The 26,729-nt window shown below is 35.8% G+C and overlaps 1 protein-coding gene across 5 annotated transcripts in view; it reads right to left on the minus strand.

Moving 5' to 3' along the window:
- The window catches only part of ATP2C1 (ATPase secretory pathway Ca2+ transporting 1), a 138,272-nt gene that overhangs the window by 106,087 nt on the left and 5,456 nt on the right, over positions 1–26,729 (minus strand). For 2 of the 5 annotated variants that reach the window (XM_077865198.1, XM_077865197.1), the window contains exon 3: positions 13,801–13,924. The exons of the other annotated variants lie outside the window; for them this stretch is intronic. In XM_077865198.1, the coding sequence (XP_077721324.1) occupies positions 13,801–13,902 (102 nt within the window). In that variant the 5' untranslated portion in view covers positions 13,903–13,924. The remainder of the gene's footprint in view (positions 1–13,800; positions 13,925–26,729) is intronic. 5 annotated transcript variants of the gene reach the window in all.

Consider the following 26,729-nt stretch of genomic DNA (forward strand, 5'->3'; position numbering starts at 1 on the left):
AACTAATACAATGCTGTTTATACTACTGATGGTAATGTTCATTTTGAACATTTGCCTAACGTGGTACTCGCAAGATTTTCCCATTATCAAGTTACTCTATTTCCCTTTATATTTTCAAAGTTTCTTGTAGGGAGTTATTTTGAGACTAATAAAATAGCCTGTACTTTACACTCTTGCTCACAAGGTAACTCTTGCCTGAAACAATTATTACTGTGGTGGTTACCAAATGTGATTTTTTGTAATTCCATCATTCTGTCTATGTTTATTAAATGGAATCCAACTATAATGGACTCTCCCTTCTTTCCCTTTGTGTGTGTGTTTGTATATATATTCTCACTTCCTTTATCATAGATTTCTACCTTATTCTACAAGATATAACATCTATTACTATTCATTTTGTTGCTCAAATTATCCCAGTTTTGGCCAATGTGGAGCCTTGAACAGGCTGCCTCCTATATCCTTGTGACAAGTTCTCACCAATTTACAGCACTTCCTTACTTTCTGGCACCACAGGATGTTCTAGGCGTATCTTTCTATTTTCCCTGCCCTAGCATAGAATTAACCATTTCTCCACAAGGCCTTGGTACCCTTTACTGACAAAAAATACTCAGAAGTATTATGGTTTCAAGGACTTCACAATGGACTGAATTAAGGAATATATACACATACACAGAAATATATCTATTTTTGTATTTACCTGTAAATATGTTAAATACAGAGAGTCCATACTGAAGCTACCAGTTTCTAATCTAACTCCAGAGGTTCATTTCACCCTTTCCCCTTATTACTAATTCTGTAACAATGAAAAACCGGAGTTTCATTCCCACCATTATATACTTACTTGCTCTACTCTAGAATACACAGAATAGTGTTGGAGTTTTAACCATACCACTATAAACAAATTCTTACTAACCAGAGTACAATATTTGTGTACAATTCCTTTGGTCTCTAGTCTTAGGTTTGTTTATACTTCTTTTTGTCAATTGTCTTAGATTATATAGACAAAATCCTGTACTCCAAAATTACTTGTGTTAGTTCTTCCCATGCACATTCTTCAGTACGGCTGTTATCCAATTGAAATAGGCTGGCTTATTTATTTGTATTATTCCATTTGGGAATTTTTTCCCCATCATCTTTGTTAATTTGGAGTGTATAAAATATGAACTTAGTTCTAATACTCAAAACTATTCAAAATAGGGAAAATCAGATTAGTGTCCTGCCTAATCCCTTCAATTTCTTCAATCCTTACCTCCCCCTCTCTCTGTTACCAATCTCATTAGTTTCCAAGGTATCTTTCCTATGTTTCCTTCTGCAAAAATGAGCAGCTGTGTGGTTATGTTTTATTTCATCCTCTTTTCTTTAGAGTAACAGTCTATAACCTTTTTCTCTTAACCATATATCCTAGAGATCAATCCATCAGTTCAGAGATCAGCTCAGAGATCTTCCTTTTTTCCTTTCAAAGCTGCACAGTACTGTCATAGGGATAGAACATATTTTATTCAACCACTCTCCTATGTATGAAGTTGCAAACAATGATCCATGAATAACTTTACATATGGATGTTCATATTCCTGGAGTTCTGCCTTCAGGGAAAATTTCTAGAATTGAAAATTATAGGCCAAATGGCAAATGCCTACCCAGGATTTTGTTGGATACTGCCAAATCTGAGGAATGGTTGTGCCTTCTCATCAGGAAATGTTATGGGTCTGTTTACACACAGCTTGCCAACAGGATAGATTGTTACACTTTAAATTTTGTCAATCTGAAAGCTAAAAAATAATGTCTCAGTGTATTTAAATTTGCATTTTTCTAATTGTAAATCATCTCATGTTTAGGGGTTATTTTAGGTTTCAAGAGGAATTATCCCTTTATGTATTCTGATCATTTTTTCTATCAGGTTGCTGTACTTTATACTCTTCATAATGTTTTCTGATGCATTAATTTTTTTAAGTTTGATAAAGTCCACTTTATTTTTCCTTTTTTACTTCTGTTTTTGGTGTCATTCTTAATAATCCATTGCCAAGAATCCAAGGTCATGAAGATTTATTCCTAAGGTTTTGTTTTTTTTCTTTTTAAGATTTATTTGAGAGAGACAGAGACAAAAAAATCCCAAATCAGACTCTCTACTGAGCACAGAGCCTGACAAGGGGTTCAATCTCATGACCCGAGCCAAAATCAAGAGTTGGACATTTAACCAACTGAGTCACCCAGGTGTCCCAATTTCTGAGTGTTTTTTTAAGAGTTTTATGGTTCTAGCTCTTATATTTAGGTGGCTGACCCATTTTGAGTTAATGTTAGTATATATTGTGAAGTGGGGCACATCATTGAATTTTATAGTTATAGCTAGGACATACTGCTTCTCTCCTTAAAGATTCTGTATTGTTAAGTTTGGCAGTTAATTTTTGAGTTTTACCTTGTGTAATATTTAGTCAGTCCATCCTTAACTATTAAGTAACAGACAATTCATGCAACTGGGCCTTATGGCTTTTATAACATGGTAATTTTAAGCCTTCAGAAATAACTCAAAATACAGGGACACTAAGAGAAAGGATTGATACATTTTATTACCAAAAAATGAAATTTTTTTGCAGGCCAAAAAACATAGTCAGGACAGCTGACAGGGTAGGAGTAAATATCTGCAACGTATCACAGATATTTCCTATGCTGATGTTCATTGCAGTATTATTTACTGACCAGAGCCAGAAGGTGGAAACTCAAGTGTCTACCCAAAGATAAATGAATAAACAAAATGTGGTATATACATACAATAGATTATTATTCCACCATAAAAAAGAAATGAAGTTCTAATACATATAGAATATGGATAAATCTTGAAAACATTATGCTAAGTGAAATAAGCCAGAAACAAAAGGACAAAAACCGTATGATTTCACTTACATGAAATATTTGTAAAGTGAAATTCATTAGAAGCCTAAGTAGATTAGTAGTACCCAGAGGCTAGGAATAAGGGGGAAATGGGAAGTTACTGCTCAATGGGAACATTTTCTTGCTTAGAGTGATGAAAAAGTTTTGCAAAACACTGTGAATGTAATTAATGCCACTGAACTGTAACACTTAAAAAAAAAATTGCATTTTGGAGCCACGCCTTCCAATTTTAAAAACTGGGTTGTAACATTTAAGTTAACCAACTGAATCTAGTTTACTACTCTAGTATACATTATTAACAAATAATTTAAAGTCAGGGTCACCACTATGCATACCACAGAGACTGTTGGTAGGACTGGTTATGACTCCCTGGAGATGAAACTTGTAACGCAGAATTCATATATTATGGTTACTCTGACATCCTCAGGTATCTAAAATCCAAAAGATAAGGGTTCATTCTTCATTCCTTCCTAGATCTGAACAGAAATGCGAAGGAAAGATCGTTCTCCAAAATAAAGGCAGTAACTTCCCATTTCCCCCTTATTCCTAGCCTCTGGGTACTACTAACCTACTTAGGCTTCTAATGAATTTCACTTTACAAATATTTCGTAGAAACAGTGGTTTCTATCAAAGTCCCAGTATTTCTTCCCCTAGCACTAGTCTTTTCAATTTAGTATTTTAAATCTATTCTCTCAATCTGAGCTTTTTTTTTTTTTGCCCTACATATAACTTTCTCCCTTTCCCAAAATAGACATTTTTATTTCCCACACTTATCTAATTCATGCTTACCAGAATGCTAATGACTTTCTTAAAATAAAAATAATACAAATATGACAACCACAATTCTAACAACCTTCTTTTCTATCTAGTTCATCATACATTCAATAATGTTTTACAGAGGACAACTGAACTTTTTTCTGCGCCATTCAGTCAATGTTTAACTTTGGCATCAATGTGGATAGCCCTCTGTCACCCTTCTAGGACTCCTCCACCCCTCTTGACAGAATTCTCTTTCGTTCTTCCCCGCTTTCTTTGACAAATACAGTTCGTTTCTTTTTTTTTTTTTTTTTTTTTAAGATTTTATTTATTGAGAGAGAGAAGGTATGAGTGGGGAGGGAGGAAGGTACAAGGAAGAGGGAGAAGCAGACTCTCCACTGAGCAGGGAGACCAATGGACCCTGTAATCATGACCTGAGCCAAAGGCAGACACTTAACTGACTGAGCCACCCCAGGCACCCCATTTCTTATCCCATTATGATAGCAAGGGGTAAAGAATGGGATCACTGAAAAAAAAAAAAAAAAAAGAACGGATCACTGACCCTTTCTAAGTAAATCTCTATTTGCCACATTACCTCCAACCTTAAAAAAACTTCAACCTTAAAAAAAAAAAAAAAAAAAAAACTTCAACCTACACACTTCTTCATGAGTAAAGTCCTCAAAGTGTCTTAAAATATTTGTACTTTTTTCCCCAAGAACACAATAAAAGACAAAAATCAATCATATACGTTCTCTTGTTAAATTTCACCCATCTGATCCAAACTTTTAGATTTAAAAAAAATGTTCAAGTCAAATACTTCCATTATAATTTTCAGCACACAATACTCTTTAAGCAAGATTTAGAAACAGACTCTGGCATTTATTCCCAACTGTTGTCTGTTGAATACACTTGTAACCGATCTGTAATCTAAATTAAGACCAAAGTCTTACATAAAATGAACAAACCAATCCAAAGGAGCTCCATTTTTAATCTGTAGTCTTAAAAAAAATGCCCTTCACTAGTTTTATTTTCTGTAGAATCCACTACTCAATACTTTGTTTCTACTAACCAGAGCTTAGTTGCTTCCAAAGACACAATGGGGGAAATGAATTCCGAATCAGTACATACCAACAAAAACCACGTTTACAAAAACCAATCCTCGGGACACCTGGGTGGCTCAGATGGTTAAGTGTCTGCAGTCAGCTCAGGCCATGTTCTCTGGGCCCTGGGATTGCCCTAATGGGGGGTGGGGGGGGTCTGCTCAGTGGGGAGTCTGCTTCTCCCCCTCCTTCTGCCTGCCCCCTCCACTGTGCATGCACACTGTCTCAAATAACGAATAAATAAAAACCTTAAAAAAAAATCCTCAACATGAATAAGTAGGACAGGCAAGAAAGCACCACTTTGTTACAGAGATAATAAAAAGAAAGAAAACTGAGGGGTTAAATTACACAGAAAGCTTGGACATCATAGATTCAGACAGGTTTGCACTTCACTAGTCAGGTAACTTAAGCTGCACTGCCTGCAATGGTACCAGTTGTTTCATTTCTAAACCAAAAGAAACTAGTATTACAAAGTAATACACGATGGTTTCAAAAAACAAAGAAAAAAAAAAGAAAAACAGAAATTCAAGCTCCATAAACTCTACTAAACAATCACATTCTGGGATGCCTGGGTGGCTCAGCAGTTGAGCGTCTGCCTTTGGCTCAGGGCCTGATCCTCCAGTCCTGGGATCGAGTCCCACATCAGGCTCCCTGCATGGAGCCTGCTTCTCCCTCTGCCTATGTCTCTTTGCCCACCGCCCCCCTCATGAATAAATAAATAAAATCTTTATCAAAAAAAAAAAAAATCACATTCTGAACCTTGCCCCCCAAAAAATCATAGTTCCTACCTCACTTCAAACACTCACACCCAAAACCACACCATTGCCTATGTGGGAAAATATCTACTACTTGGTCCCACTGCCTCAAATGCCTGCAGAAAATCTCTACAGAAAAGAGGGACCAGGTCCAATCCACATACTCCATACCTTAGCAATCTTTCAGGCCTTATCCAGACTAATGAATCTTTTTGTGACATTTTCCCACAACTCTGCATTAGCTACCCACCCCCTAGTTACCCAAGTAGCAATCATAGCTTTTCCAGACATGTCTTTTCCCTCTGCTAACACTACTGTAAATTCAATGGCTACAAGAACTGAGGGTTCCACAAACCAGGACTGGTCATGTCTGGCACATATTTGGTTCTTGATAACTGCTAAAAGGATAAGTGAATAACTAAGCTAACAGATTTCTTTCTTAACTTTTTCAACTAACACTATGTAACTAAACAAAAAAAATGTACATTCATACAATTAAAAATTAATTAAGAACATATAAGAATTAATTCCAATAAATTCATAATTAAATCTCTTCTTTCCTAATCTCTACTCAGGGGAAAAAACCCTCTGTCATCCAAAGTAACTAATGAGTCAAAGGAAGATACAATGATCCAACTGATTTCACTCAATGTATACACTTAAACATATATTCTCTATTTGCTCTGCAAAATAACTGCAAAATACTTGTATGGTTCTGATACTTGCCCATGAATAATTGGGCTTCTTTCTATTGCGATATATGTTCTCATGAAGAAGAGAGGTGGTGGGGCACTTGAGTGGTTCAAACTATTAAGTGTCAGACTCTTGATTTTAGCTCGTCCTGAGATCGTGACCCCATGTTTGGCGCTCCCACTCCCCACTGAGTCTACTTGTCCCTCTCTCTCCCCCTCTATCCTTCCCGCCCACTCACTCATGCACTCTCTCTCTCTAAAACAAAACAATAAATAAAAACTAAAAACAAAAAGAGAGAGAGAGAGAGAGAAGAGCAGTGGAAGAGAAAAGGGCAATCAAAAATCACTTAGTCCAGCAAGCTACTTATTCCTCAGTATCCATCTGTGTAACATGTAATTTATATCACTTTTAGTAACTCACATGCATATTTTTAATTCCTGTGTCAATCTCTAATATTTTTAAGTTACATCAAAGATACTCAAAGTGGCCAAAAATAGTTTGGCATGAATCAGTAATTTGAATAGATTTTTAGTTGTAAAATTACATGGCTTTAGCCCTGAATTGCAAAGAACAAAAATATCTAGCTATGAAACTTTCATGGAGCACTTTCATTTAAAAAGATGAGCTATTTGTTTTTAAAAGATCCACAAGAAAAATGGTGTTTTTGTTATTTTGAAACTTTTGAGTTTAAAAAAAATGTCTAAAGCTCTGGAATCCACATACTTACTCGTGTATGTTACCACAGTAGTAGCTTCAGGAGGTATAACAGGAAAAGGACTATTAGTAGGAGCAAGAGGAAGAAATGGAGATTTATACTTCTTGCTTGCTAAGGACCAGGGTGATGCTAAATACATCTATTATTTCATGCGATCCTTAGAAAACTCTGAAAGGGGCATTATTTTTCCTATTTTGTAAGCAAGAAAATTAAAGGCTACAGAAGTAATTTGCCCAAGACAAAAAGACAGTAACAAAACTGGTAAAGGGTATAGCCAGGAACTAAACCACTGTCCAACTTAAAACCTTCATTGTTTTCTTTAAAGTAAGCTCAATATAAAGCTCATGACCCCAAGATCAACAGTCACATGCTCCACTAACTGAGCCAGCCAGCCGCCCCTAAGGGCCTCTTTCTTAATAACTGCATTATATTTAAATTAATCAGATAACCCACAAATTCCAAAGTAAATCAACTTTAAAGGACTGATTTTACTATGGTGAAACCAGATTTAAAATTGAACAACAGGGGGCAGCCCCGGTGGCGCAGCGGTTTAGCGCCGCCTGCAGCCCAGGGCGTGATCCTGGAGACCCTGGATAGAGTGCCACGTCAGGCTCTCTGCGTGGAGCCTGCTTCTCCCTCTGCCTGTATCTCTGCCTCTCTCTCTCTCTGTGTGTCTCTCTGAATAAATAAATAAAGTTTAAAAAATAAATAAAATAAAATAAAACAAAACAAAACAAAACAAAACAGGGATTCTGGGAAGATGAATGATGGAATAGGAAACCACCAGGTATCTATCTCCACACCTAGATAACCATTATGCTGGCAAAATCTCTCTGATGTAACTATTTTAGAATACCAGAATCCATGAAAGGCTCACAACTTCCAGAAAACTTGAATGGTAAACTGAAATTAGTTTCAGTTCATTTCAGCTCTTGCACAATAGCAGGCAGGTATTCATCCTACACCCTTACACACACACACACCCCAACTCCTGGCATATGGTCAGCTATGAATGTATTCCTGGAGAGCTTGCACATAACTTAGGGAAGCCAGGGTGAGCAAAAAGCACCCGTCTTCCAAATAATGGAAACTCTGTGCTATGATCCCTGATCGCTAATTTTGATCACAGAGGCTAAAAGACTGCAAAAAAACGTGGCCAGCAATTGTCCTTCCACCTCTCTATAGTTGTAAACCTCTCCCTCTCCAGCTGGAGTGAATTTCAGAGGATTTAAAGGACCAGCAACTATTCTTTTCCCCCATTCATTTTTCTCCTTTCCCTTTCTGAGAGCAAGATGCTAAAGATCAGGACACTTAAAAGCAACCACACAGGGCAGCCCAGGTGGCTCAGCAGTTTAGCGCCACCTTCAGTCCAGGGCATGATCCTGGAGACCTGGGATCAAATCCCCCATCAGGTTCACTGCATGGAGCCTGCTTCTTCCTCTGCCTGTGTCTCTGTCTCTGCCTCTTTCTCTCTTTCTGTCTCTCATGAATAAATAAATAATATCTTTTAAAAAAGACAAAAAAAAAAAGCGACCGCGTATATAAAAGTCACTGTGGGGGATCCCTGGGTGGCTCCGCGGTTTAGTGCCTGCCTTTGGCCCAGGGCGCGATCCTGGAGTCCCAGGATCAAGTCCCACGTCGGGCTCCGGGCATGGAGCCTGCTTCTCCCTCTGCCTGTGTCTCTGCCACTCTCTCTCTGTCTCTCTGTCTCTCTCTCTCTCTCTATGTCTCTGAATAAATAATAAATAAAATCTTTAAACAAATAAAAAATAAAAAATAAATAAAAGTCACTGTGAATGCCCAAGGAAACGCATAGGCTCAGAAAAGACCTGAGAAGATCTTAAATGTACACCTCAGGCTGATAATTGGCATAAAAATACCCAAAACACAAACAAACAAAACAAAACAAAATGTGGAAGAGGAAGCAGAATCTGATTTCCAGAGTTACTACATTAGTAGAGTCGCTAGTCCAGGTTTTCAACAACAAAAAAAAAATCACAAGACATACAAAGAAACAAAAGTATGGTATATTCAAAGGAAAAAACAAACAGAAACTGTCCCTAAGGTCAACTAATATTCGATAAAGGAGGAAAGACTATCCATTGGAAGAAAGACAGTCTCTTCAATAAATGGTGCTGGGAAAATTGGACATCCACATGCAGAAGAATGAAACTAGACCACTCTCTTTCACCATACACAAAGATAAACTCAAAATGGATGAAAGATCTAAATGTGAGACAAGATTCCATCAAAATCCTAGAGAAGAACACAGGCAACACCCTTTTTGAACTCGGCCATAGTAACTTCTTGCAAGATACATCCACGAAGGCAAAAGAAACAAAAGCAAAAATGAACTATTGGGACTTCATCAAGATAAGAAGCTTTTGCACAGCAAAGGATACAGTCAACAAAACTCAAAGACAACCTACAGAATGGGAGAAGATATTTGCAAATGACATATCAGATAAAGGGCTAGTTTCCAAGATCTATAAAGAACTTATTAAACTCAACACCAAAGAAACAAACAATCCAATCATGAAATGGGCAAAAGACATGAACAGAAATCTCACAGAGGAAGACATAGACATGGCCAACATGCATATGAGAAAATGCTCTGCATCACTTGCCATCAGGGAAATACAAATCAAAACTACAATGAGATACCACCTCACACCAGTGAGAATGGGGAAAATTAACAAGGCAGGAAACAACAAATGTTGGAGAGGATGCGGAGAAAAGGGAACCCTCTTACACTGTTGGTGGGAATGTGAACTGGTGCAGCCACTCTGGAAAACTGTGTGGAGGTTCCTCAAACAGTTAAAAATAGACCTGCCCTACGACCCAGCAATTGCACTGTTGGGGATTTACCCCAAAGATACAAATGCAATGAAACGCCGGGACACCTGCACCCCGATGTTTATAGCAGCAATGGCCACGATAGCCAAACTGTGGAAGGAGCCTCGGTGTCCAACGAAAGATGAATGGATAAAGAAGATGTGGTTTATGTATACAATGGAATATTACTCAGCTATTAGAAATGACAAATACCCACCATTTGCTTCAACGTGGATGGAACTGGAGGGTATTATGCTGAGTGAAGTAAGTCAGTCGGAGAAGGACAAACATTATATGTTCTCATTCATTTGGGGAATATAAATAATAGTGAAAGGGAAAATAAGGGAAGGGAGAAGAAATGTGTGGGAAATATCAGAAAGGGAGACAGAACGTAAAGACTGCTAACTCTGGGAAACGAACTAGGGGTGGTAGAAGGGGAGGAGGGCGGGGGGTGGGAGTGAATGGGTGACGGGCACTGGGTGTTATTCTGTATGTTAGTAAATTGAACACCAATAAAAAATAAATAAAAAAAAAAAAAAAAAAAAGAAAGTAAAAAAAAAAAAAAAAAGAAACTGTCCCTAAAAAGTACCCGATGGTGGACCTATTAAACAAAGACTTAAAACAATGATCTTAAAGATACTTAAAAAACTGAAGACATGGACAAGTCAAGAAAACAATGTATGAACAATAAGGAGATATAAAACCTAAAAAGAAACCAGAAACAAATTCTGAAGTTGAGAAATACAATAACTGAAATAAAAAATTCACTAGAGGGATTCGAAGACTGATTTGAGCATGAAGAAGAAAGAAACAGTAACCTTGAAAATATGACAACAGAAATTTAAAATCTGAGAAACAGAAAGAATAAAGATTGAAGAAAAGTGAACAGAGCATAAGGGACCTGAGGGACATCATCAAGAAGACCAATACAGACCATTATGGGAGTCCTAGAAGGTGAATAGAGAAAGGGACAGAAAGAATATCTTAAAATATAATAGCCCAACACTTCCCAAATTTGATGAAACACAAATATAAACATCTAAGAAGTTCAAGGAACTCCAAGTACAATGAACTCAGAGAGCCATCCAGAGACACGTTATATGCAAAAACCAAAGGCAAATAGAAAATCTTGAATGCAGCAAGAGAAGTTACTTGTCATATACAAGAAATAACAGTAAGATAATCAGATTTCTCATCAGAAACTTGAGGCCAGAAAGCAGTGGACCAACAAGAAAGAAAGAAACTAAGAAAAGATCAAAAACCCTGTAATTAACAAAATTGAGGGAGAAATTAAGACACTTACAGATAAACAAAAGTTGAGAAAGTTAATTACCACTAGACCTGCCCTGCAAGAAATGCTAAAGAAAGACCTGCAAACTGAAATAAAATGACACTATACAGTAACTTGAAGAAATAAAAATTTCAGTAAAGGTAAATACATAGGCAATTATAAAAACTAGCACTATTGTAACTCTGGTTTATAATTCCATTTTTTGTTTTCTACATGATTTAAGAGACTAAAAATTAAAAAAAAAAACAATAGTCTAAAAAATAGTATTATTGTAACCTTTATAACTCCACATTTTGTATCCTTCATGACTTAAGACGCTTGTATATTTTTTAAATTACGTTTTTGGACATACATTGCATAAAATGTAATCTGGGGACATCAATTGAAAAGAGAGTGGAGATATAAAGGAGCTGAATTTGTAAGCTTATGAAGTGAAATTAATATAAATTCAAATTAAAGCATTACAACTTTAGGTTATTAAATGCAATCCTCATGACAACCACAGAGAAAATTAGGTAAGACCTTAAGAATTTCACTACAAAAAACCAACTCAACACAAAAGGCAATTAATGCTGAAAATAAGGGATATAGCATAGCAAAATGACAGAAGTCCCTACTTATCAGCCAGCCTTAAAAAAAGGAAAGAAATCAGTATGTTACAAAACAGATGAACTTTGATGACACTATACTAAGTGAAATAAGCTAGTCACAGTGTATTTGTATGATTCCACATATATGATGAGCTTAGAATAGGCAAATTCAGAAAGAGAAAATAGAATAGAAGTTACCAGGAGCTGGGAAAACTGGAGAATGAGCAGTTAGTATTTAATGGTACAAAGTTTCAGATGGGATGATAGAAAAGTTGTGGACATACACACTAGTGATGACTGTATAACACTGTGAATGTACTTAAGGGCACTGAATTGTATACTTAAAAGTGGTTAAAAGGGTAATTTTATATTCCATATATTTTATTATTCTTAAAAAATAATAATGTAAAATACCAAAAACCACTGAATTGTATGCCTTAAATTCAGGAACTATATGGTCTCTGAATGTGTACCTCAGTAAAGCTGGGTTAAAAAAAAAAAAAACTAAAAGCTTCTTTTTAATCAAAAACAACTTGGTGCAAAGAAGCTTCTCACCCTCATCACCCTCCCCTCGTCACCCCCCAAATCTTAAGATACTGCAGAAGATTCTTGGAAATTGTGAAAAGGAGAAAACCATTTAAAACCAGTCTATGTCTAAGAATTTCTCACAAGGTTAGAATACTAAGACTCTACAATCTTCTAACACCAACAAAACAGCCTACAAATTCTGTCACATGCCACAGATAAAACCACAAAGGCTAAATTAAACACACAGGTAGATCTCTGGCTAGGTGAACCAACAATATTAATAATAATTCAGTACACATGTGCCACTAGGCTCTATCCTGTTTAATATTTTATCATAAACTCAAATACTTAAGTAGCATGCTTATCCAAGATGACATCAACTTAAAGCTGAAAAAGGGTAGCAACCTTGCTTCATAATTCAAATGAGCTCATCAGGTTACACCAATGAGTACAGGTAATATACCACTGTCTTCACAGTTACAAAAGCATATATATACTTTATTAGAGATAGATGTAAAAACCAAAACTCATAATACAACTACCAAAAGTACCAGATGATGACTCTAGAATAACAATTTAGAAAAGTATATATGTTGGTATGACCTCATACACCACTTAAAGAACTGTACAATTATTCTCAGTGCAATCCTATTACTAAAAAGATAAGCAACATCTTAAACTGAATTATTAGAAGTGTAGCTTTGGGATCCCTAGGTGGCGCAGCGATTTGGCGCCTGCCTTTGGCCCAGGGCGCGATCCTGGAGACCCGGGATCGAATCCCACATCGGGCTCCCGGTGCATGGAGCCTGCTTCTTCTTCTGCCTGTGTCTCTGCCTCTCTCTCTCTCTCTCTCTCTCTCTCTCTGTGACTATCATAAATAAATAAAAATTAAAAAAAATAAAAATAAAAAAAAGAAGTATAGCTTTTAGACCAAGTGAGTAATGGCCCCAGAGTACTATATGAACCAACTACACTTTGAGAATTCTATATTCACATTAGAACACTACTAGGGCCTGCTAAGGTGTAACTTATATGGTGACATTTCTGGAAATAAGAACTTATACAAATTGTTGTAATAAGTGAGGACTGCTTGGTCTAGGGAAGAAAATTATGAAGGGCAATACATGACCATTAATTGTATTGCACTAAGTTTCTAAGTAAATAAAGGATATGAGTCAGCTTCAAATATTTTAAGGACTGTTATAAGAAGCAATGGTCTGGGTGCCGCCTTCAGCAAGGGCGTGATCCTGGAGATCCAGGATCGAGTCCCATGTCGGGCTCCCTGCATGGAGCCTGTTTCTCCCTCTCCCTGTGTCTCTGCCTCTCTCTCTCTTTCTCTCTCCGTGTGTGTCTCAGGAATAAATAAATAGAATCTTTGAGACAAAAAAAAAAAAGAAAGAAAGAAACAATAGTCTGCCTAGGTTAAGGACACTACCAGTGTCAAAATACAAAAGTATAGTTTCCAATCACCAAAAACTTCACTAGGAGACAATATTGGTGATTTTTATATAGAGTAGGAAGTTGGTTCCCTTGAACTCTAATATTTTAGAAATGGTTTGGCAGAGTGCAGAGTGATACCACTGCTTCTTTACTGCCACAGTACTAAAGTTTCTGACAATGAATAAACAACCACTGTCTCTAAAATGATTACCTTCCACACCGAACTGAAGTTCCAGAACATAATCAGGCTCCAGTGTAGACAAGCACTCAAATATTCCTCATTTGACAAAACACAATCCCAAATCACAATCATAAATCATATTTCTCTTCCATACCTATAAATGTTTGGAAACAAAAGAGAACATACTAAATGCTACTAAACATTTGTACCCAAGAGCTAATTCTAACCCACTTTCACTAGAGCAATACATATTTTAAAAATGCATTTACCTCTGGAGACCAACAGAAACCATACAATACTCACCTTGACAGGAAAAAAAACAAATCTCTTATTCCTAAATAATGTATTTTTTAATTACACTAAGTCATTTTCAATTTTTTTTGCCATTTTCAATTTTTAAAAAATGTAATCCTGCTCATTGCTTTTAGAGTCAAGTAATAAGGGTTTATTGTAATAAGTCCATCCCCCCAGTTCAACTGCCCAGAAGTAATCTGTTAGCTGTTTCTGTATATACTGCTAGCTATTTTGTACAGGTATGTTCCAACTTTTGGTGTCCTGTTTTATTTTTAATCACAAAATAGGACTGCATAACTACAACTTGTTTTTTTTTTTCACTCAATACATCTTGTACCTCATTCTATTTCACCACACATACTGATCTGCTTCATTTTTTTTTATTGGAGTGTAACTAACATACAATATTCTATTAGTTTCAGGTGATTTGATATTTTTATACAGTAAGAAATTGATCCCAATGATGTCTTGTCACCATATGAAGTTACTAAAATATTATTGACTGTATTCTCTGCTGTATTCTCTATGCTAACCACACACACTCTATCCCCTGATCAACTGATGGACATTGTGGTTGCTTCCATATTTTCACTACTGTAAATGAACAAGGGGTGTGTCTATCTCTTTGAATTATTGTTTTCATTTTCTTCAAACACCCATAAGTGAATTGCTGGGTCACATGGTAGTTTTATTTTTAATTTTCTGTGGAACCTCCATAGTATTTTCCATAGTAGCTACATCACTTTACATTTCCACCAGCAGTTTATGAGGGTTCCCTTTTCTTCATATCCTTGCTAACATTTATTTTTTTGTGTCTGATAATAGCCAATCTAAGTGATCTTAGTGATCTCACATCTAAGTGTGAAGTGATAACTCACTGTGGTTTTGATTTGCATTTCTCTGATGATTAGTGATACTGAGCATCTTTTCATGTGCCTGTTGGCCATCTGTACCTCTTCTTCAGAAAATGTTTCTTCATGTCCTCTGCCTATTTTCTAATCAGGTTGTGGGGGTTTTTTTCTTTTTTAAGAAAATTCAATTTGCCAACATATAGTATAACACTCAGTGCTCATCCCATCAAGTGCCCTCCTTAGTGACCACTATCCAGTCACCCCATCTCTCCCACCCTCCTCTCCTTCCACAACCTTTGTTTTCCAGAGTTAGGTGTCTCTCATGGTTTGTCTTCCTCTCTAATTTTTCCCCACTCAGTTTCCCTCCTTTCCCTTATAGCCTCTTTCACTATTTCTTACATTCCACCTGAGGGAAACCATGTGCAGTTTAGCCTTCTCATATTGACTTATTTAGAAGCAAATGGTAGGTATTCGTCCTTTCTGACAGTACTCAGGTTGTTGTTTTTTTTTTGTTTTGTTTTTTTGATATTAGGTTGATAAGCTATTTATATATTTTGGATATTAACTCCTATTGGAAGTATGATTTGCATGTTTCTTCTCCTATTTAGTAGCTTGCCTTTTTGTTTTGTTCGTCTCCTTTACTGTGCAAAAGCTTTTTAGTTTATATAACACCACATGTTTACTTTAGCTTTTGTTACCCTTATCTGAGGGGATTAGTCTAAAAAACACTATGACCAATATCAAAGAGCTTGCTCCCTAAGTTTTCTTCTAAGAGTTTTATGGTTTCAGGTTTTACATTCAAGTCTTCAATCCATTTGAATTTATTTTTGTATATGGTATGAGATAGTGGTCTAGTTTCATTCTTTTGTAGGGTTAGGGTTAGCTGCCCAGTTTTCCCAACATAATTTATTGAAAAGACTGTCTTTTCCCTACTGCATATTCTTGCCTCTTTTGTTATAGATCAATTGACTATATTTAAGCGTGTGTTTATTTCTGGACTCTCTTTTCTATTCCATCGATCTGTGTCTGTTTTCATACCAGTATCATACTGTTCTGATTACTACAGTTTTGAATTAGTTTGAAATCAGGGGCCTCATTTATTTTTTAATGGCTCACAGAACATTTCATTATATGGTAATACCTCTCTATTTAACTAGCTCTCTTGATGACAGACATTTGAGTTATTCTCATCTTTTGTTTCTAAAATGTTGCTGTAATAAGTATCTTTGTACATATGTCTTTGTATGCTCTTGCAAGTATAGGTACAAAATACATTCCTGCACATAGAACTGCTGAATGTATTTTTTATTCTGATAGATTTTGCTAAATCGTTCTCCAAAAAGACTGCGTCAAATGAACTTCCAACAACAACCAGGAGCTTCTATTTTCCCTGCAATCTAGCCAGAAGTAAGCATCATCACATTGTTAAATCTTCGCCAATTTGATAAGCAGAAAATAGTTATTTAAATTCACATTTGTTCATTACTGAGGTCAAGTACCTTTTCATATATCCTTTGACCATCTGCAACCTTTTCTGTGAAACACCTGTTCATGTCCTCTTCCCTGGCTATTTTCCCCTACAAGTAATTGCCGATTTCTTATAGATATAAAGAGCCTTTGTCATTTGTTCAAGTGTTTTTACCATTGGTTTGCATCTATTTTTTACTTTTTAAAATTTTACATGACCATGTATTTTCAATTTTTTATGATTTTGAGATTTTATTCCATGCTAGTTTTTCTTAAAGCCTTTCTCCTCCAGCTTTACCTTTCTTCCTAAAAGTCAGCTAAATGTCCCTATACCATTTATTGAATAATATATCTTTTCCCCCACTAAGTTATTCTCGGAGAAAGAGGACGAAGAAGGGAGTAATAAAATAAGAATATTTCAACTTTTTTTTTTTTTTTTTTTTTTTTTTTTTAAATTTATTTATTTATTATAGTCACACACAGAGAGAGAGAGAGGCAGAGACATAGGCAGAGGGAGAAGCAGGCTCCATGCACCGGGAGCCCGACGTGGGATTCGATCCCGGGTCTCCAGGATCGCGCCCTGGGCCAAAGGCAGGCGCTAAACCGCTGCGCCACCCAGGGATCCCGAATATTTCAACTTTTAAAGCCATTTTGTACATTGCCTAGAATAAACTGACACCCAAACATTCAAAAAGATCTTATGTTTGTACCTATATAGAAATAGTACATCCTCAAAATACAATTATTTCAATGCATTGTCTATGAAAATTCCAATCGCTTTTTTTTTTTTTTTTTTTTAAGGAAATAAGCAAACCAATTCCAAAATTCATATGAAAATGCAAGGGACTCAGAATAAACAAAAATATCTTGAAAAAGGACAAAGGTGGTGGACTCATACTCCCCAGTTTCAAAACTTACTATAAAAGCTAGTTAGTCAGGGTGGTAATGGCATCAGGATATATAGATCAATGGAACAGAATTGAGAGTCTAGAAACAAATTCATACATCAATGTCAATTAATTTCTTTTTTGAGATTTTATTTATTTATTCACACAGAGAGAGAGAAGCAGAGATAAAGGCAGAGAGAGAGAAGCAGGCTTCCCCCCAGGGAGCCTGATGTGGGCCTCAATCCCAGGACCCGGGGATCACAGCCTGAGCCAAAGGCAGACCCTCAACCACTGAGCCACCTAGGTGCCCCAATGGTCAACTGATTTTTAACAAGAGTTCCAACACAATTCACTGGAGTAATGGTGTTGGAATACTTGGATATTTCATGCAAAACAAGAAAACTGGACCATCATCTCATACCATATATAAATACTAACCCAAGGTGGATCAAGTGTGAAAGCTAAACTGTAAAATTCTTAGGAAACAACATAGATCTTTGTCACCATGAATCAGGCAGTGGTTCTTAAATATAACATCTAAAGCACAAACAACAAAAGAAAAAAAAAGACAAACCGGACTTCATCGAAATTTTAAGTCTGTACTACAAAAGACACCATTAAGAAAAAAAAGACAATTAAAACTGAAAAAAGAAAAAAGAACACGAAAAGTCAACCTATAGAATGAGAGAAGTATCTGCAAATCATATGTCTGATTAAGGGTATTATAAACACTGTAAAAAAAATAAAATAAAATAAAAAAATAAACACTGTAGTGAACACCCACGCACAAATCTCTTTGTATGCTTGTGCAAGTACCAGTATAAGATACATTCCTATCCAGGGGGTGTTTGGCTGCTCAGGCGGTGAAGTGTACAACTTTTGATATCAGGGTCATAAGTTTGAGACCTACATGGGTGAAATTACTTAAATAAATAACACTTTAAAAAAATAATAATAAATAAATAAATAAATAACACTTTTTTTTGAAAAAAAGAGATCTTCCTATCCAGTACCCTGAATATGAATAGAATCTCATAATTCAATAATAAAAGAGCAAGTAACAAAATTACAAAAGGGACAAGGGTTTCATTGATTATTTCTCCAAAGATGTGTAAGTGACCAATAAGCACATGGAAAGATGCTTGACATCATCAATCATTAGAAAAACACAAATCAAAATTAGAACACGGGGATGCCTGGGTGGCTCAGTGGTTGAGCGTCTGCCTTCAGCTTGGGTGGTGATGCTGGGGTCCTGGGATCAAGTCTCATATTGGACTCCCCATGGGGAGACTGCTTCTCCCTCTGCCTATGTCTCTGCCCCTCTCTCTGTCTCTCATGAATAAAGAAATAAATCTTTAAAAAAATAAAAAAAAGAACATGACACAATTTCATACTTTCAGAATAGCTATTTAAAAAAAAAAGAAAAAAAACAATGTTGAAAAGGATGTGGAGAAATTAATTGGAACCTTCACAAATTACTGGTGGGAATGAAAAATGGTGCAACTTCTTTGGGGGTTCCTCAATAAATTAAATATGGAATTACCTTATAACCTAGCAATTCCACTATAAGTATACATCCAAAAGAACTGAAAACATATTTTTACACACTCGCATATGAATATTCACAGCAGTATTATTCACAATAACCAAAGAGTAGAAACAACTTAATATCCATCAACTGATTGATGAACGAAATGTGGTAAATCCATACTCTGAAATATTATTAAACCAAAAAAATAATGAAATGATACATTCTATAAATGGCTGAATACTGAAAACATGCTGAAGTGAAAGAAGTCAGATAAAGAAGTTCACATATTCATTTATATGAAATATCTAGAACAGGCAAAAAATAGAGACAAAAAGTAGAGTTGTAGTTGGCAAGAGCTGAGGAAAAGAGAACAGAAAGTGTTTGCTAATGGGTAAGGGATTTCTTTTGCAAGTGATGGAAGTGTTCTGGAATTAGATTAACCCAAAACTTTGTGAATATACTAAAATCCACTTAACTATGTACTTTAAAATGGCAAATTTTATGGTATGTGAATTATACCTCAAAAATAAAAACCAAATGAGGCACCTGGGTGGCTCAGTTGGTTAAGCCTCTGCCTTCAGCTTGGGATATGTCATGATCCCAAGGTTCTGGGATCCAGCCTCTTGTCTGGTTCCCTGCTTAGTGGAGAGTCTGCTTCTCCCTTTGCCCCGCCCCCTGCTCATGAGCATGTGTTTTCTCTCTCTCCCTCTCAAATAAATAAATCTTTAAAAACAATAAAAATAAAGATAAAAACCAATAAATGACAGGATCTGCAAAATAATTTAATTTACCCCAGCCTCTAGCTGACTTTGGGTCTAAAACCATGCATCCAGAACAAAGATTTAGTTGAAGACTGATTTCAAACACTTGTGGGAACATAGAATAAATTCCCAAGCGGAGAAAATGTAGAAAGTTGTAACTAAGGAACCAAGTGAGCAAGCCCAAGAGAATAATCACCAGAACACAGCTCCTTTCAAGGGAACTGCTATCAGCCCAAACAATTATAGCTGTACCTATATCTAAGCAAATCTAATCCTTTTAAAAACAGATCTTCACTACAGAAAAATGGGAGGGATAGGTCACCATTTACTTCAAAAAGATTTAAGAAACTAAAACATGATGTGGGAAGATGCTAAAATAAAATATAAACAGATAATACCTAATTTCATTATCAATGAATAACATAACCATACCAAAATAAGGAAAACAAAGTACTAAGTAACTTTGGAAAACAGATTTTGACTGTGTACTGGTAAAGCTAAAGACAAATATATTTTAGTTTTTAAATGTGTCTCTCACAGGGAAATAGGTTAGCAATTCTGAAACTACTTTTGTGTCTGTGTGTTGTGTACTAGGATTGAACAGATAAGTAAATAATATACTGTGGATAAGAACCAAGTTTCTCACCTTTGAAAAAGGAAGTAACAGGGGAAATGACAAAGTGGCGGAAAATCTACAATGAACCCTGAGGTCATGGTTTTCAGTTTATATAGATGGATAGATAAGGAAATAAAAATACGTCCATGTATATTACCATATATCTATTTGCTAACTCTAACTACAAAGAGAAACAGTGGCAACCCGATTATACTGTGCACAGATAACACACAGATCTTGGTTTCCAGATACTATTCTCCAATAAAATGAACATGATGCCTTCCTTAGAGAACGGACTGATTGTGTATGTGGCTGCTATAAAGAGGGAAAAACAGAGATGCACATCTTGTGTTGCCAGAGAGTAAATTAGAAGTCACAAAATGATAGAGGCATTATAGAAGGGCCAAAGGAGCACTTTTGAAAGGATTCTCAATAATCAAAGTTGGAATGATTTAAGCAACAAAGTATTAAATTTTACCCCAAACAGTAAAATAAATATCCATAAATGCATGTAAATAAACAACTGGATAATTAATAAGTGAAGAAAAAAGGACAGTTCTTCCTTAACAAAAATCTAGTTAATAAATATAGAAGAGATGAAAGAAACAAAATCATCATTAAGCAACCACAGTAGTAATAGCAGCCACGAAGAACCACTGATAGATGCAAAAACTGGCCTGTGAAATGTATGGTGAGACAGAAGATACTTGCAGCTTCAAAGTATCTCCCCACAAAAGGAAAATTATTAATTACAAAGGAATGATTACATTACTAAAGAAATATTACATTTATTTTCATTAGAAAAGAAAAAATAGTAACTTTACAGTGGAGAAACCTAGCATATACCTTAACCTTAATCACAGTTAAGACATCTTAATCATAAGTAAACATCAGACAAATCCAATTTGGGACATTCTGAAAAATAACTGACCAGTACTCTTCAAGTGTCAAGATTATGAAAAATGAAAAAAAGACCAGAGAATTTAACAGATGGAAGGAGACTAAGGAAACAAACTAAATGCAAGATGGAATCCAGAATTGGATCCCAGGGTAGATAAAGGATAGTTTATAAATGTGAATTTCTTGGGTTTAATCATAATACTATGATTATATAAGATGTTAACATTAGGGAAACTGGGAAAAGGTTTTATAAGAGCTCTTTATTTTTATTTTTTTTTTTAAAGATTTTATTTATTTATTCATGATAGACACACACAGAGGGAGGCAGAGGGAGAAGCAGGCTCCATGCAGGGAGCCCGATGTGGGACTCGATCCCGGGACTCCAGGATCATGCCTGGACCGAAGGCAGGCACCAAACCGCTGAGCCACCTAGGGATCCCCTATAAGAGCTCTTTATAAAAAATTTTGCACCTCTGATATAAGTCTAAAATTATTTCAGTTAAAAAATTTAAAGATTTTGGGCAACCTGGGTGGCTCAGCGGTTTAGCGCCACCTTCAGCCGAGGGCGTGATCCTGGAGACCTGGGATGGAGTCCCACGTCAGGCTCCCTGCATGGAGCCTGCTTCTCCCTCTGCCTGTCTCTGCCTCTCTTTCTCTCTCTCTCTCTCTCTCATAAATAAATAAAATCTTTAAAAAAAAAATTTAAGATTTTAAAAACACCTCTGAAAGTAAAGCAAATCTTTCTTGTATAATTAGAAGTTAAACAACACTTTAACCCCAGTTAAGCAATTACACCTGGAAAGAATTTTTTTTTTTACTAAAAGGTAGACATAATACTCCATTCACTGATGTATCAGTTTGTAGAAATTATTCCAAGTCCTGAGACAAATTTGGTACAAAGATGAGGGAGGAGGTATAATATTATCTACCTTTTTTTTAAATCTGTCCATTTTGTTGTCACCCTGCATTAAACATGGAACTATTTTTTAAAGTTTTCAGCTAGCAACAATTATTTTACTAGTAATACCAGAGTAAAAAAAATAAAGTTAGACCAGCTAATAATTCGACTGTAGAAATATGGTAGATTCCCTCATTCCTTCTGCTAGTTCCTTGATATGTCCAATGGCATTCCTTTCACATAGTAGTTAATTTTCATTCATTAATTAATTTTACAGGCTATAGCAACCAAACACTTACAAAATCAAAGACATGAATGCAGCAACCTTCACACCCTGTACTTAACTGACCTAAATGTCTATAGGCACAACAGAGAACCATGTAAGCCCTTAAAAGCAATGTGTGGTCAGATATAATTTATATCATCAAAAGCTACCAACTTTGAACTCTACAGGTTTAGGTTGAATGAGCATTTATTTGCTGCCACAAAATGTTTTCTATTATCACTTATACATCATTTTCCATTTTAGGTGGTTTTCCTCAAGTTATTTAATTCTTCTAACCAACAATTTAATGATTGGTATGTTCAAATCATCTTAGTTTAATACGAGAAACAGGAAGAATGTTATTTAAAAATTCCACTGCTATTAGTAAAAGAAACACTAGTAAGAATCCAATAAATAGTTCACTAAACTCAAACATCTTTATCTATTAATCTCATGTTATAGATGGGGATATTAAAGTATAGGGAGACTAAACCAATCTATTCCTAAAAGGAAAGAACAGCAAAGAATCCTTAAAAATGAGAATGGTACACAACTACATAAATGTAAGCAGATATTAAACACAGTGAGGCTAAAATACATTTCCAAAGTTATGGTCCTTGTATTAGAATTGAAAATACATGTGTCCTAAAAAAAAAAAAAAAAAAGAAAGAAAATACATGTGTCCTAATCCAAGCATAAGTGAAAGAGCTGGTGGTAATATCTACATTTTACAACAGAATAAAAAGATACTTAACGAGTAAAAAAAAGCCACCTAATGAAGATCTTAAGTAAATCTGAAGAAGAGTTCTGACTTCAGAGAAGAGTCTACTTGAAATTTTGTAAATGGATAAAAAAAGGAAAAGGCATTATAGACAAGTCTGGCATATTCCAAAAGAAGTAACTCACAACACTTCAGTCTTGATATCAAAGAACAGTAAAATTGCTTTCAAACAGTAAAAGTTCTAACAACAAGCAAAATTATGAGTTTAACCTCACTGATTAGTAGGTAAAACATTTAATCCAAATTTCAACATTTTTACCTACTGCTAATTACAAATCATGAAATACTCAAAACCCAAAATTGTAATGTGATGCAACCACGACAGAATCATTAAGATTATAAAAACTTCTACAGGTTTTCCGAGGCATTCCACTTATCTCAGAAAAATTTAGGAAGCCTTGAAATTAGAAGTTATTTAATAGACAAAAAACAAGAATAATTTCCTATCTTAGTCATCAACCAAGGTAAGGGAAATTAAGTAGCCTTTTCATGCCAGGCACTTACACACCTTGCCCTATTTAATCCTAACAAAACTAAAGTAGAGTCATCATCATCGCTTTACAAGTGAGGAAACCAAAGTTTAGAGAAGTTAACTTTCTGGCCCTTGGTTAGAACAATGTTTCTCAACCCTTGACATTTGGGGTCAGTTAATTCCTTGTTGTGGGAAGGGACTGTCTTGTATATGGTAGGATGTTTACCATCATCCCTGGCCTCTTCTCACTGGATGCCAGTAGCATCCCTCTAGTTCTAACTAAGATATCTCCAGACATTGCCAAATCTCCTGGAGGGCAAAATCACCCCAGTTGAGAACCACTATGCTCAAGTGAAGAAGCCAGTATTTTCATTCAATGGACAAAAGCTACATGCCAAATTCTATTCAAAATGAATTAGAGACAACTGAGGATCTTTGCCCTCAAGAGCTCACTTTGAACCCTGGTCTTCTAGCCCTATTGGTGTTCAATTTTAAAACCTCCCTCTACATACCCTGCTTGGCCCTGTCCCCAACTCAACTAACTACTCCAACTAGCCAGTGGTACCTCCTCTCACCCACTTATGCTGGCTTAAAAGCTTATAGTCATTCTGACTCAACCTTCCCCCTCATTTCCTGTACCTAATTACTACCCAAGTTCTGCTGGGTTTTTCCTAGGAGTAAAATGTCTCTCTCATCCATCCCCACTCTCCATTCCCATCCTTCTAATATAGACACAAGCCATCTCCCCTCATTTTTCTAGAACAGAAAAAAATCAGAAAGAACTAATCTCTATTGGTCCCTCAAAGTAATGAGGGGTATACATCAGGATATCATAACTGAATGCCAATGTCTAGAGTAGGAGGCTGACAGACCTGAAACAGTGGCCAACAAAGAACACATTCTCTACCTCTGGAGTGGGAACAGAAATTGGGACTTCCCCATCTGATCACTGACACTCCTTTTTTTTTGAGAAAGAGAAAGAAAGCACGTGGGTGCGTGAAAGGGGCAGAGGAGAGAATCCCAAGCAGGTTCCTCACCCAGCATGGAGCCCCATGCAGGGCTCAATCTCAAGACCTGAGATCATGACCTGAGTCAAAATCAAGAGTCAGATTCTTAAATGACTGAGCCATCCAGGCACCTCTGATCACTGACACTTTCACAATCTGATGTCAACTCTCAGTAAATAGCAACCCCGACAAGCATTAAGAAAAGGACATAGTAGAGATTAGTTTGCATGCCTTAAAAAGTGGCTTGCATGCTATTTCTGGCACTTGTGCCATGAATGGCTTTTGCCTGCTCTTAGGGAATGTACAATTGACACTGAACAGAAAAAAGAAGAGAGAGGAGATTCCCAAAGAAAGTCTGATCCAATTAACCTTTCTGCCTCTCCCAATATATAAACCCAGATGAAAGAAGGCAAAGCAAACATTCCACCATGGAAAGTCTATAAGAGATGGTCGAAGAAAAGCTAGCAAAATAACTGCAAAAGCACATAAAAATATGTTCACAACATATATGAATATATAGCACCAAGAGGCTAATTTATTTATACTGCAAATGAAAGGCTCTGATTTAAGATAAGAGGAAATTTAGGACCTGTTTTAAAGCTTATCTGTCCCTCAGGCAGGGAACAGAATTTTATTTTATCAATGATCCCTAGGAAATGCTTTATCCTTTTTAAGATCCCACAATCAAGATAATTTTAAACCCAAAATCTGAAATTCACAACCTAATCAAAGGTTTTAATTAACACTTCATAGTTAATATTCAAGGAAATTATGACACGTGACATTCTAAATATTTCTGCTTCTGTTATCATTTCTGAGTTTTCCTATGAAGTAGCCAATATATTTAGTGTCAGGATCCTACTGCTATTCTCATTTTGTGGGGTTCTTTAAGTAAATAAATAAGTGAAAACAATTTCTACAATGAAAAGACTGCTAACTCTGGGAAACGAACTAGGGGTGGTAGAAGGGGAGGAGGGCGGGGGGTGGGAGTGAATGGGTGACGGGCACTGGGGGTTATTCTGTATGTTAGTAAATTGAACACCAATAAAAAATAAATTTAAAAAAAAAATTTCTACAATGATGTTTCCGTGTTTTCAGAAGGGATAAAGACATGCATATCCTGTTCAGGACAGTACCTTTATGAAAAGATCAAAAGTCAAGCCAAAAAGCCCTAATTAAGCAACTATAATTAACAGGTATATTAAATAATTCCAATCACACATTCTCTATTATCTGAAGCAGAAAGAAAAAAGCAGGGATTGAAGTTGAATTAGATGTCCTGTTACAGCCATCTTAAGTTGATGCTTTTGACCCACACTATTACTTTCTTTCTGGCTATAACCTATGATATGATACATACCCTTGTAACATTTCACTCAAATTTTTTCTAATGTATCCAATAAGCTTAGCCTAAACTAATTTCATTCCACATAATTTGAGTAATTTCCTTGTAATTCCAAGATATATGCCTTTGTCAATAGTAAGTTAAAGCCCTGAAAATGGAAGATTTATAATTAACAAATGCATATAAATACAGGCCATAAAAAGTCTAAAGGAAATGCATCAATTTAGCCTGACATTTCTTTTTCAGAGAAATACTTTTCCTATACAACATTATGGCATTAATATAGAGCCTGACCAGTTTTTACTTTACTGCCTTTTACCAACATTTGTCCTTATGAAAATCATAAAGACAATCTTGTCACAACTAAAGCCTGAAATCACTATAAAAAGAATTTCTAACAAAGTAAATATTGGAGGACCTATTGAACTGATCCTTAAGAGTTGTTTAGATGCTACATGTAGCAATTATGTAATTTAAAATTCACACCAGCTAGCTTTACCATCAAGCTATGGAATTCTTTTCCAGATTTAAAACAAAACATAACCTTGTTAAACATATTATGGTTAACCAAGATTCCCCCCCGCCCCCCCAAAAATCAGCCTTGAGCTCCAAGGGGTGTATTCCTAAGAGAATATTGTGATTGACACTGCTTCAGTTGACAGTTTAATTCCACTGACGTTAAATGAATGATAAAAACATTAAGACAAATCAAGTTAAATTGAGGATTAACTGTAGAAAGCTAATGCTTACAAATAATCTCTGCAGCATCCTTCCTCTAGGTTAAGTTACTACATTTTATAAGATGCTGTTATATACATAATCTCTTTCAATTTCAACTCTTTTCTAGAAATACTAAGAATATTACTTTATTGACAAAAGCGGAA

The sequence above is a fragment of the Canis aureus genome, chromosome 22 (assembly GCF_053574225.1).
Source record: "Canis aureus isolate CA01 chromosome 22, VMU_Caureus_v.1.0, whole genome shotgun sequence".
Taxonomy (NCBI): Eukaryota; Metazoa; Chordata; class Mammalia; order Carnivora; family Canidae; genus Canis; species Canis aureus.